The sequence below is a fragment of the Xenopus laevis genome, chromosome 1S (assembly GCF_017654675.1).
Source record: "Xenopus laevis strain J_2021 chromosome 1S, Xenopus_laevis_v10.1, whole genome shotgun sequence".
NCBI lineage: Eukaryota > Metazoa > Chordata > Amphibia > Anura > Pipidae > Xenopus > Xenopus laevis.
In genome coordinates this window covers 109,089,669-109,106,143 of record NC_054372.1, presented here as the reverse complement: position 1 = coordinate 109,106,143, position 16,475 = coordinate 109,089,669, and the positions used below count along the sequence as shown (strand labels likewise).

Below are 16,475 nucleotides of genomic sequence, written 5' to 3'. Positions count from 1 at the left end.
CTATGGGTGGCCCCACTAGGAATCCAGTAATAAAACACACACAGTATTTGTTTAACTGAATAACTGTTTATCTAAAATTAAATGGCCAACTAGTACAAATATTACTCCTAACCGGTGGGAGTAGGGCCTCACTAACTAACTTGCTTGTGCTAACAATCTAGCTAACGTAAAGAGGGCAAAGTCCTTTAATGTAAAACTATACACCCTAAACAATAGTAGGTCTCAATAAAGATATTGCATAACACAGCTCATATGTAAAACCCTGCTTCATGTAAATAAACAATTTTCATAATAATATACTTTTCTATTAGTATGTGCCATTGGGTAATCATAAATAGAAAATTGCCATTTTAAAAAATAAGGGCCGTCTGAGGCAGCACATAGACCATCACGAAATGTTGGCTCAAGGCAAGAGATGTAAAAGGGCAATATTTACTTACACATATATACCAGTTTGGTAAGTTTCTTTAATATGTCACTTAATCTGTTGCTTAAGTATTTATTTTGGGGATATAGTTTTCCTTTAATGTCCTTCCACATCATAGTCTCTGTATCTTTAAGCACTTCTTTAGGGTGCTGTCCCTTTAAACAGGATATTCACTCCAAATAGTCTTCGGATGCTTTATAGAGTTCTCTTCAGGCTAGCACATTCAGCACATTCAGACATACAGTGTGACTACCAGCCCCTTTGGATGCTCAGATTGGAATCTCCTGCTGGTTGCTCCTCCAGTCTGGATTCCTTTCACACTCTGTCCCTCCAGGCACAGTATCTGGCTTCCCTGTGCCAGTCTGACCCAAATGTCTGCTTTTGGTGAAACTTCTCAGCTTTCCAGGCCTGCTATCAGCTTTCTGATCTCTCTCTCTCTCTCTCTCTCTATCCACCGCATGGTTCTTTCTGCCAGGCTTTTCTCTTCTGCCAGTATCTGTGACTTCCTCTTCCTGCCAGCCACTCACTAGCTGCTGTGTCACTTCCTGCTGCACTGAGATCACTGAACAGCTGGTTGCTAGGTAACAGCTTACAGCACACAGACACAGGATCTATGCCTGTGCCCTTACAGGGATAAGTGCCAGGGTTTTGCACTAATTCCCTACATTTGTTTAGACCAAGAAAAAATCAAATGTAAAAGAATATCCTTATATTCAGAAAGAATCAGGGTCAAAAATGAGTTACAATGTACAAACGGTTTCATTGCAGTGCTGCGGTCCTGAGTTCAGTTCCTCTCCAACCTAAAATAAATTTTCCTTGTGGCTACAGTAAAATGCTACATAATATGTTTGCAATCTATGAATAAAGGATAATATAAATTAAAATATGGGAAATAATAAGCACAAATCACAATCTTTTACCACATGTTTATTTGTGTTGACCCGTTAGCAGGTTTACCTCTAACTTGTTTTTTTTTTTCAAATTTTAGACGCATGGTTACTTGGCAATAATAAAACATACCCGTGTATAACTGCTGCCCATTATTACAGTTGTCCTTAGGGCTGTTGTCTTTCCTTCAAATTGTGTTTTCTCCCTGATGCTGTAGTGCTGATGCTGAGTGGTTTGGAGTTTTTGATATGTATTTATAAAGTTGGGTTTGTTGTATTTCTGCAAATAAGTTGTGTGGTATTATGGTGGAAACATAAAACCTAACAACAAGCAATTAATTTTTATAATCCTATATGAATCAGTAGCATATTCTGTAGTACATAAAAGTATTTCGATCTAGCAGCCTCTCACATCCACCAAATCCGATGGAATGATAATGACATGGATGACCAGATATAACTTTCTAGAACTGGCTTTCCTCTGGACCTAATTTTCCCTAAACTCAACCTGTCGTAACTAACCTCTCCCTCTGACCTCTGGTTTGCTGGCACTTTCTGCAGCCTGTTCTACTCTGTGCCATTTATATAAAATGCTGAACACCAGTGCTCTCCAAATGCTGCATAACTTCTGAAAAAATTACAGTGCATAACTTTTTGCTGTAAATCTATAGAGAAATGTCTGCCACTTTTAATTTGTCTAAATTTCTGAACAGTACTGTACATTCTGATCTGCTGTCAAGTTTACACCAGTCTGGTACCCGTTGATATAGTCACTGAGCCGTGTGGCTCTGTGATGCCAGCATTGACAAGTCATGAATTGGCACATAACCTTGAGACACCAGAAATTCCCTGGGAATCTCAGATGTAACATCAGTGCACAGATGTGATGTCGCTTTGGTGAGAAATGGAAACCTTTAAATCCCACTGGTGTCAGTGCTCTTGACCATTTTGTTTCTTAGTGCGGTGCGATCTAATGTGTTATTTATACACATACACACAAACTAAATATATATATATATATATATATATATATATATATATATATATATATATATATATATATATATATATATATATATATAAGCAAATATATAGTTTGTGCCACATATAAATTATATATTTACTTGTTACTTTAAAGAAAGGACATCAGTGAAGGCCCCCACGAAAATCCACAGCCAAGTCAAAGGGAAAAACGTGGCCATGTAAGGGAACTGCCATAAGGCTGACCCCATAGCCAGGCATACCTGGGGCCACAGGACTGTTGGGTAGTTATATACACCACTAAAGCATGTGACGTTTTTTTGTATTTGGTACTATTTATATATAAATAATAAATATATATCAACACTGGCTTCCATTATCGGCCCTCCACCATGTAGGCCAGAAGAATTCTGGCCCTCGGTATCACAGAAGTTGGACAGCACTGTTCTATATCTTACAAGTATTATAACAGCCTAATATATTATGGATTTGAGTTATTGATCTTATTTGTATTTTGACTTCTACCTCCCGCAATGTGTTATCAGTCAGCACCTGTTTACTCCATGATATCACTGGAATATTAACTACATGGAAGTTGTTTCATGGATGGATTTAAACAAATAATAAAGCTATAAAGCGTACTGCAAGTCAAGGTGCAGTTGGTAGTTAAAAAAGCAATATTTGTATTTAAAAATGACTGGGTTGTTATTAATGATGCTTTCAAAATGGCACAGTCACTTACTAAAATAACTTTGTAAGGCAGGAGATTTTGCCTAATGATGAAAACACCACAGTAAGCCTGTTTTTTTAAAATCACTTTTGTATTAAATATTACAGGATAAATCATTCTGTCACTGTATCAAATACTAAATAACCTGCATGGGATTCCTTATCCAGAAACCTGTTATCCAGAAAGCTCCAAATTACAGGCCATCTCCCATAGAGTCCATTTTAGGCAAAAAAAAATGTAATGTTTGCACATTTTTTCCTTTTTCTTCGTAATAATAAAAAAGGTACCTTGTACTTGATCCTACCTAAGCTGCGTGAATCCATATTGGTAGTAAAGCAATCTTAATGGATTTCTTTAATGTGTAAAGGATTCTTAGTAAACTTAATTTATCTTGATCCAAATTACAGAAAGACCCATTAGCTGGAGAATCACAGGTCACAAGCATTCTGGATAATAAATCTTATACCTGTATAATGTTTAGATATTTTTGCTAAACATTCTCCATTGTATTGTATTAGAATTCAGTAGTACTTGCCTTTGACATCAGCAGTCACATGTCCATCTGTTGTAAAAATGGTATTACGCCAATTTTCCAGTGAAGCAAATTCTTTATTGTCATGCAGGTCTGCTACCAGATATGAGAAAATGCTTCATATATTATGTACAATTATGTTAATCAGAATTTTCTACAACAATGTTTAAAAACTGTTTAAAAAACAAACAATAGATGGAGATGCAAAATAAGGCAGTAGTGTTTTCACCGGACTTACTATTGGACATGTAACACATGTAGTGACTTTAAAATATGATCCTTGATTCTGAGCCCCCACCACACACAGCCACCAAAACACCAAATCTAAAGATCTCTTTTGGTGAGTCAGAAAAGAATTTGGATTAGAAATGCAATATTAAGCATGTCACTGTTCCCCTCAAAAACCCACATTCAACTATTATGGTAATATTTAACTTGCACCACTTTGTATCAAAATTAAACTGTCTCCAGTGTGGCTGTAGTTGCTGTAATGAAATAAAAAACCTTAAACAAGATACTACATTTTATAATCAGCACACTGGCTTAATAAGAAAAAAGTCACAATTATGTTACATGGCATATTTCTGTCAAACCTGTATTTTAATTCCAGTTCATTTTTTTCTGGTCCCTTACCCTTCTGTTTCTTTACTGTAATGTTGTAGAGATTGGAGCATATGGAAAACTAAAATATTATGACACTATGACTGAAGAAGGTAAGACTCTATGGCAATACCGCACTCACCCTAGCATTTTGTTTGTATATAAAAAGTATTTTTCTTTTGCTTTTCTGTACTTTTGTATTTTTTGTTGTTTTTGTTCCCATGCATGATTCACCAAGAGCTGCAGACTTTCTGTGTCATTCAACTTGTAATTGTATCTGGTTTTCTTTTAAGGCAGAGGTGTCATCATAATAGTTTAAATATGATATGGCAACTCTGCAATGAGTCTGCTTGGAAATACACAAGCTCTGCGTTATGTTTTATGCATTTCCAGAAAGGTTGCATGTATAATTAAGTGGTTATTATTTGTGTTGATGGTATGTAAAGTATTGTTCTGATTATTTCTATTGTATTGCCATTTGGGGAAAGCAATGCTGATTAGTAACTACAGTAAAGAGCTTAGTCTATTTCTTATACATGGTAGTTTGTATTCTTGAACATATTTTCATTTTCAGATCATAGAGAGCATTTACTATTCCCCTGGGCAGAAATGCAAGAGCCCTAAGGGAGCTCAACACAGCAGGAGAAGAAAATAATGTTTATGATTTATACAGTGATAAAGTGGCTGGTAATTAAGTACAGCAAATCTAACTATAGTCTGATGATGTTACTTTTAGACAAAATCTAAGGGGCCAAGTTTTTATGATACAGTCAAAAAGATTAGAGGTCTTCTTTTCCCTCTATATTAGTATTATATAGCTTTAATGCTTTATATGGATGTCCAACCAACAACCATTCATTGGGATGCTGGGTTTCCCATAAGTGCTGTATATGCACAGTACAAATGAGCTGTATACAGTATGTCTCAGAAATTTTCAGATGTTTATGGGCGTCCTGAACAGTCCCAAGCATGAAAGAATTGGGCCATCCAGTACGGAAATGTTTGTTTTGACAATCTCTTTTTTTCATCGAGTACTCAAATGCCTGGCCTACCACAGCACAGTAAGAGGAACATTGTGTTCCACTATAGACTACACCCTTTTTGTATGGGTCAAGTAGCGTTATAAAAAAACATCCATATCATGATATAAAATGAGATAAACTCATTCATATTTCATTTAAAAAATTGCCGAATTTATTATGATGGGTACAACTTTGTACCAGTGCAGTGACATGTAGTAAGCAAGTTATAATTCTTAATGGCATCATCTGAAGTTAATGAAGGTATGATCCTGTGCAGCTGCTTTAAGTGTATCTGCATCCAAAAAAATCCAAATCATTTAAAAAATCAAGGATATTCTGAAAAATGCATTCTTTAGTGGGTGTCTTAATAATTATGTACAATTAGTACAATTCTAGCTGAATTTTCTAGCAGTGTCCCTGATATTTTTCATGGTCTAATAATTAATCTCTCTATCTGTACTTAGTGTAATGATTATTCCATGGACCTGGTATTGTTTCAAAGTTAAAATGTTTGAAATCCTACAAGATTCTCTGATCGACCATCGATAAATGTTATTGTCGAGATGAATCAAAGTAAACTGACTGAACAATAATTGATGCCTTTTTTTTGGTTATATAATTTTGGGGAGGATATAGCTCAAGTATTATTATGTAGCTGCTGTTAAGCATCTGTCCTTATTTGTTGTAGAGGATTAAGCTGAATCCCAATATTATGGACTAAGTAGGTCTCTGTCATCCAGTTTTTCAAAATCACCTTGGGTTTCCTTGGCAAAACATAGCTATACTTATGTTATTCTGTTACAAAATTATTTATTGCTTAAATTGTCTATTTTGTCTACTTGATGCTAGACTGGCAGTTTCTCTACCCCTGCCCACAATGCTCATGTTTGGGGGATTCCTGCTTTATGTGTTTGATTGGCAGTGAAGTCATTTTATAGGCTGTAAGAGGTAAATTATAGCTGCGTTTCGGCTCCTACACTTGAGCCTTCTTCAGGAGTGAGCTCACTTCCTGAAGAAGGCTCAAGTGTAGGAGCCAAAACGTCGCAATAAAACCACCACCTTTGCACTAAAAAGAAGTCCTGTGAGTGCTGTTTATTTTTACTTTTATATAATACCTATTATATAACCAGCACCCTAGCAAAAATAGCAAAAAAATACCGCACTCAACAGGCTCAGTTATTAGAGTCTAATAGACAAAAGAAATTCCATTTATATATATAATATACACACTGATGTAAGAGTTATGAAATCTATGCCCCAACCCAGAAAACTTGCACCCATCCAAGCATGTGTGCCTACTTGTATGTACTACTATATACCTACAGGTTACATCATGGAATACTCTGGGCAGAGGGCTTACTGTACAAAGGTAGAGATACAATGAATGAAAGGAGCAGGATTAGTAATACTGTCAGCCATGGCTGCTATACGGGGGGGGGGGGTACAGTGGGTACTGCAGCCAGGCCCCCCAATGCAGAGGGGACTTCAAGAGGCAAAAAAGTGTGACTTGTGGGTATTAAATGGGGAAGTGAGGTTTGGGTGGATTGTGAGCAGCGTTTCATCAAATGGGTAATGACTGAAGCAGGCGTGTGGTCATCGGTGCAATGGTCTTTTTTTTTTATCCTCGTCCTGTTCTACATGTTGGCAGGACCCTCTACCCAGGGGCCCAGGTGACCATTGAGTTAATAACTGGGGTCTGCTGGTTGGGAAGGATCCAAAGATCATTATGCCAAACAGAACTTCTGTCGAACAAGTCACTGTTCCTGAAGGCTGAAGTTTCGGGGTTTAGAATTATTCTTAGAGTACATGATGATCTGATCCCACCTAAAGGCAGGCATTGAGCTAACTAATGGGATCCAGTGTCGGACTGGCCCATCGGGATACCAGGAAAACTCCTGATGGGCCCAGGTGTTTGTGGACCCTTTTGCTTCTTACTATTTGGCCTATTTCAGGGTCTTTCCCTATTTATTTATGGGAACAAAGAGGCTTAATAATGGAAGGATAGAGTATAGTATGTAGAGAAAAGAGACTAGGAGAATAAAGAGGTTGAGTGAGGAGAGGAGGTATAATAGTTTGGAAAGTGTGGCCTAAGCCTAAGGTTTTCTGGTGGGCCCCTGACACTGATGGGATCAGATCATCAGTCCTTCTAAAATGTACGGCCTGATAATCATAAACAATATAATTTTCTTTACGCAATACACAAGTACATGTAAACTACTTTTTCCTTTCTATGCTCTGATCTTATCTGCTATGATAAGGCAGAGCACTCACAAGAAATGAATACCAGCAAATGGATTTGGATATGGGTACATTTGAAACATAAGTGGCTATATTATGTAAGTAACCCATCAGAAAATAAATATAAATGCTTTAGCAACAGGCAAAAAAAACACAATGCTACTATTACTATTAAAAGGTAAGAATATATTTTTTTTGATTGATTGCTTGCTTAGTCTTGTAAGATGATACAAATGATTTTATGATTCATGTATGAGGTTTCCCTCTATTTACACGCATTTTCATGGCTAACATTATACTATATCGTCTCATCATTTCAGGCTTAAATGCTATCTTATTTTTTATAATACTTTTCTGGTTTCAAAGCTGCCACCATTCTGAAACATCTGTGCATGCCCAAGGATGACAGCTCCAAATCCTGGCATCACTCCACTGATGGAGTTACCCTTCTAAATAACCTTCATCTACATATTAAATGTATTGCATAAAGCAGGAAGGAACGACAGATGTCAGCCTATGAGCCTATGATGCTTGGCAGAGGAGGGGTGAATTATACAGCAAACCTATTTTAAGCATTTTCTATTAACAGAGGTGCTTCCAATATTTTTTTTCTTTTTTTTTTATTCTAACTATAAATGACAATGGCTTCTACCTTAGAAAATGCTGTATTTAGCTTTGGTGATGCCAGCTGCTTTAAATTCCTCACTTTTCCTCATACATATCCTACATTTACTTGTGACTTTGAGAAAGGTCAACTCCCATGTAAAGCCTGGTGATTATCTCAGTTCTACATGTTTCCAACAATTAATATAATATGCCCAGTTAAATCAAAATGTTTTTCCTGTTCGATCCATTATGCCTTGGGATATTACTCCAAAACGGTAACAAAGCTACCACTAAATTTACTGTACATGGAACTATGATGACATTTTTTAAATTAACAAAGCTAGCTAATGTATAAATAAGAGTGGAACTTTGGGGATTTAAAGGTTCAATTTAAAACACTTAGGGGCCAATTCACCAAGCTCGAGTGAAGGATTCGAAGTATAAAAACTTCGAATTTCGAAGTGTTTTTTGGGCTACTTCGACCATCAAATGGGCTACTTCGACCTTCGACTACGACTTCGACTTCGAATCGAAGGATTCGAACTAAAATCTTTTGACTATTCGATAGTCGAAGTACTGTCTCTTTAAGAAAAAACTTCGACCCCCTAGTTCGCCATCTAAAACCTACCGAATTCAATGTTAGCCTATGGGGACCTTCCCCATAGGCTTTCCTAAGTTTTTTTGGTCGAAGGATAATCCTTTGATCGTTGGATTAAAATCCTTCGAATCGAAGGATTTAATCGTTTTATTATGGTTTGATCTAACTATTTGCGCTAAAATCCTTCGATTTCGATATTAGAAGTCGAAGGATTTTAATTCCCAGTCGAATATCGAGGGTTAATTAACCCTCGATATTCGACCCATGATGAATTTGCCCCCTAAATGGTTTGACATTTTTTTGTATTTGCATTTGTTTTTCCATTTCAACATCATTTACAAATCAGGTGTATACATTACCAGTATTAAAAGGTATTTACAGACATTATATATTGCACATATTCATTGCTGTTAGTTTCTATAGTATACACTCTGAGTTTCCAACATGTCAAGTATATATGGAGATGTAGGCTTATATGTATGTTATTAAGCCATATGAATGGTCTTCTTATTTTTGGTGAACTTATCAACTTCATTGCCTTTTTAAGGGGAAACCGAACCTGGTTAGGGTGAGAAGGGCTAAATGGAGCCACAAAGCCCTTCACTAGCAATTTACATGCAAAGTGAAGCCTTCTGAAATCAGAAGGTATTTACTTGTCATGCCATACACACAGCACTGCCTAGATACCAAAATAAGAGTTTTGATTCTCCCATAAGGCATCATGGGTGGAGACATGCAAATGGCTATAAACCAGTGGTTTTGGATGCATAGTTGGCATAAGGCATCATTGGTGGAGACATGCAAATGTGCTATAAACCAGCGGTTCTGGATGCATAGTTGGCCAAAGGGACATGAAGGAGTGATTTGCATGTCTCCACCCATGATGCCTTATGGGAGAATCAAAACTCTTATTTTGGTATCTAGGCAGTGCTGTGTGTATGGCATGAGACAAGTAAATACCTTCTGATTTCAGAAGGCTTCACTTTACCTTTTTAAAACATCTAATTGCAGACACTGCATGCATAACTGTTTTCAAAAGTTGCATGAAGATACATTTAGAGGTGTTAGAGATATTAGAAGTATCTAATATTAGAAGAAATGTCAAAATCCGTTCAAAACTTTGACTTAGTAGTGACAGTTTCTTCAGTCCCAACAGGCCAACCCTGGTGGTTTCATTATTGCTTTGGCCTGAAGCTTTCCCTTAACTCTGCCCTGTTTTGCCTAGGCCCTGTCCCTTGAAATAAGGGTCACAGTGGACTGCCCAGATTGCTGCCCCAGGAAAGCAAAACATTTTTGTTACAATTCTATGGTACCATATTTCATTCTTATTCAACCTTCATCTGATTAACATTTCTATCAGGCTGTATTAGCCATTAAAAAATCTGCTGCATTTAGTAAAGGCCCCCATAGAGGCAAAGATTTTTCTTTGATGAACAATCGATTTTAGTGCAATTCAACCAGTCAAATAATTGTGAGGTTAGTGGGAATCAAACGATCGTGCATCTAAAGATTTTTCGTCTGACTTGGTCAGAAAATTGATCAGCCAGGTTAGAAAATTTTCATCGGTCAGAGTGAAATCTATCTATTGTCCAATTGTTTGCAGGGAGAAGCAGGCAGCTACCATCAGTTTTCCTGGCTTCAATTAGACAACATCACTTGAAATGGTCTTTTTAGTTGATGGACAAATTGTACATTTAAACGGTCGTTTCAAGATAAGCTTGGTCTAACGTTAACAGATCTTTTAAAAATCTTTACATCTATGGCCAGCTTTAGACAGTAAAGTAGCAGATAGGCAGGGACCTAGATTCTGAGTCACTTTCTGCTCTCCTAGTGTGAAACAATGTGTTGCTAAAAAAACGTGACTTTCGAGCTAATTGAAGAGTACTTGACAGATCTGGTATCAGATGCTACTCTTAAGTGTACTTTGGCTTCACTAAGCCATTTTTATAACATTCAGATGACGCCATGTAGGCAGACACAAGTTGCCTACTGAGAACAAACAGTTGGCCAAACAGATTGCATTAGTTGCTCCATACCTATTGCAAAAGAAACCAAAAATCTGAATTTGCCTCAAACATTAATGGGCTTTTTAAAATTCAAGTTTGTTTAATGTTAGAGGTGTTTTCTATTTCTAATAAACTTGAATTCTAAAAAAAAGTGCTTGCTTATTTATTTAAAAATCATCATATAAAAAAATTAGAAAAAAATTGGGGGGGGGATTTGGACAGCTTTAATTTTTATTCCAAAAAAAAAAAAATGCCATAGCTGGCCCCCGTTGACTTCTACATGAACTCAGCTGCTTAGATGGCAAAGTTTACATTTGAACTGTATTATTTTTTTTCTGCTTGTAATTTCTATTTTATTGAGCCTATGATTAAGGGATCCAATCCTGAAACAGCAGTTTTCAGCAGTTTGCTACAATAAATTCTGTCCAGAAGTGCCATCTATTTGCTGAGTTTTGTCTTAATGAATATTGTACATTCTAGTTGTTCAGACAATAATTTTACTGCACAAGTTTTAGCGTAAAAATAAAATGTGGTTTGTTAAAAGCATTTGAATTTGAACATTGATAAATCACCTCCTAAAATAGAAATATCACTCTGCCCAGGTTAGGTGGCCAGCATTAATAAATGCATATACTTAGGGGGTGATTTATCAAGGTTGAATTTGAATTTTTGCCACGATTCAAATTGTTTTGCACAAAAACTCTAAAAAAAAAAAAACCTTTAAAAACTCGAATGTAAATCTCAAAGATGGCTAGTTCATGTAGTTTTAGTTCGAGTTTTCAAGCTTGTAAACTCAAGGTCAAGTTCTTTTCACAATTGTATTCAATTGAAGTTTTTTACATTCTGATTTTTTCATAAATATTAGTAAATATTAGAGTTTTTGTAAATTGTCAGTTTATTTGAAGTAGAAAAAAAACTCACAAATTTTGATAAATAGGCCTCTTAATATCTTAAACATGTCTTAATATCTTTAAAATAAATAATGAAATTCAGCTATATTCACATGAAGCACCGATTCTACCAATCATGGCTTCATACTCCTTTCTCTATCCACTGTTTAGTGTTTTATCAAAATGTGTCTGGTTATCTCTGTGTGGTATTTTGCCTCCTGTCCCCTTTAAATAATAAAGGCTAACCAGGCTTTATTTTCATTAAATCCTTTAAACTGCAACAATTCTTTCTTATTCAACCTCCATTTGATTAACTTTTCTTTTAAGTTGTACTATGCATGAACAAATCTGCTTTAATTGGCCTTTTGGCAGGTATCTTACTGATTGTGAATCATTATCGTGCCTGAGTAGTTTTTTAGAGTGCCTCTTTATTGCTGTTGTACTGACTCATGAAGAAGCAATCACATTCAGCCATCACTTGGATTGCTCTATTTGCATATTCAGCAGTTACAGAAGATAGAGAGCAATACAGCTATAACTTTGCTCGGCCAAAATCTGTCTTTTTATATTCTATTTCATTACAATGTTTCCACTCAGGGATGATGGATGACATGTCAACAGCTGATTAACTATTTGTATCCTCAATATTTCTTAGGGGAACTTATAAGAGGAAGAATGGAACAAACTTTATCTAGACAGTTGGCTCATATACCATGTCCCATCATGTCACTTAAAACAGACATTCATGAGACATGGTGAGTGATCTAAGTCAAACATAAGAGCTTGCACCATAGTTTTCCCATTGAAATAAAAGCTTTGGAATGTTGAAATATAGTTCTTCTGAAGTCTAAACAGTCTGTTTTACCTGTATTTGAATAATAATACTGATAAAAGTACTAATTTAGTTATTAACACTACCACAAAGACTTTAATTGCATGTCTATTCTTAATTAGTGGTATATAAAATAAATGTAAATTAACTGCCAGAGAACCATAATTTATAAGGTAAAAGGAACTATAATTTGAAGGTAAAAGGAACTATAGGGAAAACAGAGCTATCTTATTCACTAGCCAGACTAAAGAGCAAGAGAAGCACACTATAGGGAGGAACTAGCAGCTTTGAGATTTTTAGAAAGGCTAAATGCTCCACACAGAGGCTTCAACAACATTCTAGGGTAATTTGGTGATGGGGCCCACAATCCTTTGAGAATCCAATGGAGCTGTGCCAATCCCTTAAAAATCCAGACCAGGAACGGTCAATGATGAAATCAAGGAACATGTAGTAATGTGACTTCAGAGTATTTAAGTAGTGAAATGCAAAAGAAAAGAAAATGGCATTGTGTTATGCAGCATCACAACAGAGCAAGTGTGATTGTCATAGAAAAGGCCACACATGTCTACATCATTGCCACAGTAGATATATGTCAGCATTCTGTAATGGAAGACTATATAAAGTCGTATTAAGTTCCCTGGTGAACAGAATGGCTCACAAAAGATGGCCTCCTGGATGTAATAATGTATGCAGTGAATGGATTTCTGAGCAAAGCTATATTATATTGTAGATTTGCATTTTTTTATACCAGATGCAACTAATTAAACGAGATCTGACAATGTAGATTAATATAATATATTGCCTAAAACTGCCCATATGTACAGTAAAACCCTGCATCATGTAAATAAACCATGTTCATAATAACAAACTTAGTAGTATGTTCTATTGGGTAATCCTAAATAGAAAATTGCCATTTAAAAAAATAAGGGCCATCCCCTGGGATCCTACGATGCACACAAACAAACCATATATATCTGAGCCAATTAACGGACAAAGTTGTGTCTTTTGCTTCCACATTTCTTCCTTTTACAATTAGTGTTGTAGTATTTCTGGTCAGGTGATCTCTGAGGCAGCACAGAGACCATCACAAAATGGTGGCTCAAGGCAAGAGATGTAAAAGGGCAATATTTACTTAAATCTATAAGTTTGGCAATATTTTTTAATATGCCACTCAATATATAAATCTATTGCTTAAGTATTCATTTTTGGGGTACAGTTTGCCTTTAAGTCAAGCAAATGTTACCAGCCATACTTAGGTTGCAGTGCAGTGCAGCAGGAATATTTATTTTAGGCAGATAAATTGGAATATAGGCAAGCTCATCCATTTACACATCCAGTTCAATTATTAAATGAGTGTATTTAGTTTACAGTGTTTGTTGCACAACCCAGCATATATCATATTATTTATGGTCAAATTACTAAAGGCAACTGTAATATAAAAAGGAGAGCAAGGCCCGGAGTTATAAGGGGTGCAAAGTTTTGCCAGTTAGAGCTCATTTAGTATTTATGGTCCATTCTGTTGGGCTTAATGCCATGAGCTAGAGTGCATTACTGACTGGGCAAAATGACAGTACCTAATTACAGTACTTCCTAGTTCATTGTATACCTGTTACTCTTGCCTTGCATGTCCTCAACAATGCCCACCGGGATATCAGGAAAACTCCTGGTGGGCCCAGGTGTCAGTGGCCCTCATGCTGCTAAACATTTGACCTATTTCATGGTCATTCCCTATTTTTATGAGAACAAATAGGCTAAAATAGATAGAGGAATAACAGATTATAGCATGTAAAGAAAAGAGACTAGGAGAATAGAGGTTGAGTGAGAAAAGGAAGAATAATAGCAGTAAGATTGTGCCCCTGGTCTTAGAATACTTGATGGGCCCCTGGTCAAAGGTTTTTGGGTGGGCCCCTCAGTGTCGGACTGGCCCACTGGGATACCAGGAAAACTCCCGGGGGGGGCCCAGGTGTCAGTGGGCCTCCTGCCTCTAACCATTTGGCCTATTTCATGGTCATTCCCTATTTCTTTATGGTAACAAAGAGGCTTAATAATGGAAGAATAGAGTATAGTATGTAGAGAAAAGAGGCTACGAGAATTAAGAGGTTGAGTGAGGAGAGGAGGTATAATAGTTTGGAAAGTGGGCCCTCAGCCTAAGGTTTTCTGGTGGGCCCCTGGCACCCCAGTTCAACACTGACAATGCTCATACTAGGAGTGTGTCAGAGGACACCCATATGCTGCCAACATCCACCATTCCCTTGTGCAGCACCACTTGCAATGCATATACATAGAGAGAGAGGTGCAATTTTTAGTGCTCCTTTCTCACATTGGGCACTGCTCATAAAATATGGAGACGGTTGGGCAATGTGCAAGTAAGTTGAGATTTTTTTTTGCACAGTGCCCCTTTTTAAAAGATCCTTCAAATGTCAAAAATTCAGAAATCATAAATTCAATGCAAAAGTTATCACAATGGGGTTTTTTGAACAGAAGCTGTAAAAGTTGGATTCATTGTCAGATAATAGTCTTTTTTTTCAGAGCTCATTTAAGTGTTTTCTAAGAGCTTCTTGAAATTTGCATTTGAATCATTGGCTGATTTTTATTATTTTCCTGAATCTTGGCAAAAGTTCAAGAGGCATCATTAAATCTGGATAAAGAACTCTAATTTGAAATTATGTTGAATGAGAATTAAATAAGAAATGCTGCCTTGAAAAAAGGGGCTGATTGAAAGTGAGAAGTAACAAATGCTTTGGTTGTTTAAGAACACACCACTGAGATCATTAAAGCTATCTCAATCTATTTTATTTAAGGGTTATTGTAAGAACCCAATTTACGGATTTCATGCCATGCCACTTGCAAAAACCAGTGCCCAGGAAAAAGTGCAATACAAAACAAACTGGAAAGTCTTTCAATGTTCAATATAATGGTGCACTTAGTATTTTTCTTTAAAGTAGGATTTTCATTATTGGGCACTTTCTCTTTCTGCATAATTTAGATGGTAGTATTGAGGGGATTTTGCTACTGTTTGCCAACGGCAAGAAAATCTATATTGAGAACAGAAATCATGCAGTATGTAACATGATTTGCGCAAAGGGGATCTGGGCTAATTTGCAAATGGTTTTTCTTAATTAATACTATATTACTAATTCTATAGGTCTATATTTCAGTTGAGTGCCACTCTAGGCAATGTAGCCCACCCTCTTAGCACTCAATTAGCACTAATGCAGAAGGACCTGCTTTACTACACATGCACCAATTGTGGAGGTTCAGTTACCTCTCCAGCTCCACCACCAGATTTAGGGGCTCATTTACCGTCCAACAACTGAATTTTGTTTTTTCCACAAATCTCGAAAAATGTGTTTTTCTTGTATTTCTAAAAAACCTCGAAAGATTTATTACGTGTAAAAACTTTTAGGGGCACATTTATTAAAGGTGGAATTATTGTGGTTGGGCCTTTTTTCCACAAAAAATCGGAAAAAGTTGTAGAAAAAAAGCAAAACTTTTTCAGGATTTATTATGTGACAAAAAATACTCCAGCTAAAACCTGTCAAAGACATTTAGAAGTTCATGGCAGATATTTCTTTTAAAATTGGAAAATATTTCTTGCCTATATGATCATCAGGGGCGCTCCACCAATGAGGCGAGTTGAGGCACACGCCTCAGGCAGCAGCGCTGCCGCTCCTGGTAACTTTAAGACCCGAATTGCCAGTTTTTAAACCAGCAATTCGGCTTTTCTAGCACAGCACTTTTTATACTTGGATATTTCGGGGAGATCTTTTCTGCACATTTTAATTTTCCCTATAAGTACCGGAGTGCTGCTCACCTAAAGCTGCTATGTCCCTAGAAATAGGCCCTCACGTGCCTATAAATGAAACATACAAGCCATGGTAATAATTATATGTTCCCATCAATTTTTATGGGAACGTTAGTATCGATTAAATAACTACTAATAATAATTAGGCATCAGATTCAATAGTTTCAGTGCAGAAAACGTATTTGCTGAGTGAAGCATGTATCTTCATACAGTCAGACCTAATGAGATTACAAGATTAACCAGTTTTATTTTGGCAGCGATGCAAATTTTGACCATACTCTAGCATATATAGTAAGTGAAGTTGAAGGTCCATCAAGTGCA

At 36.5% G+C, this 16,475-nt stretch overlaps 1 protein-coding gene across 5 annotated transcripts in view; it reads left to right on the top strand.

Annotated features, from left to right (window-relative positions):
* The window catches only part of LOC108706932 (sodium/potassium/calcium exchanger 2), a 118,730-nt gene that overhangs the window by 78,470 nt on the left and 23,785 nt on the right, over positions 1-16,475 (top strand). For 4 of the 5 annotated variants that reach the window (XM_041580079.1, XM_041580078.1, XM_041580077.1 and 1 more), the window contains one exon: positions 4,220-4,270. The exons of the other annotated variant lie outside the window; for it this stretch is intronic. In XM_041580079.1, the coding sequence (XP_041436013.1) occupies positions 4,220-4,270 (51 nt within the window). The remainder of the gene's footprint in view (positions 1-4,219; positions 4,271-16,475) is intronic. 5 annotated transcript variants of the gene reach the window in all.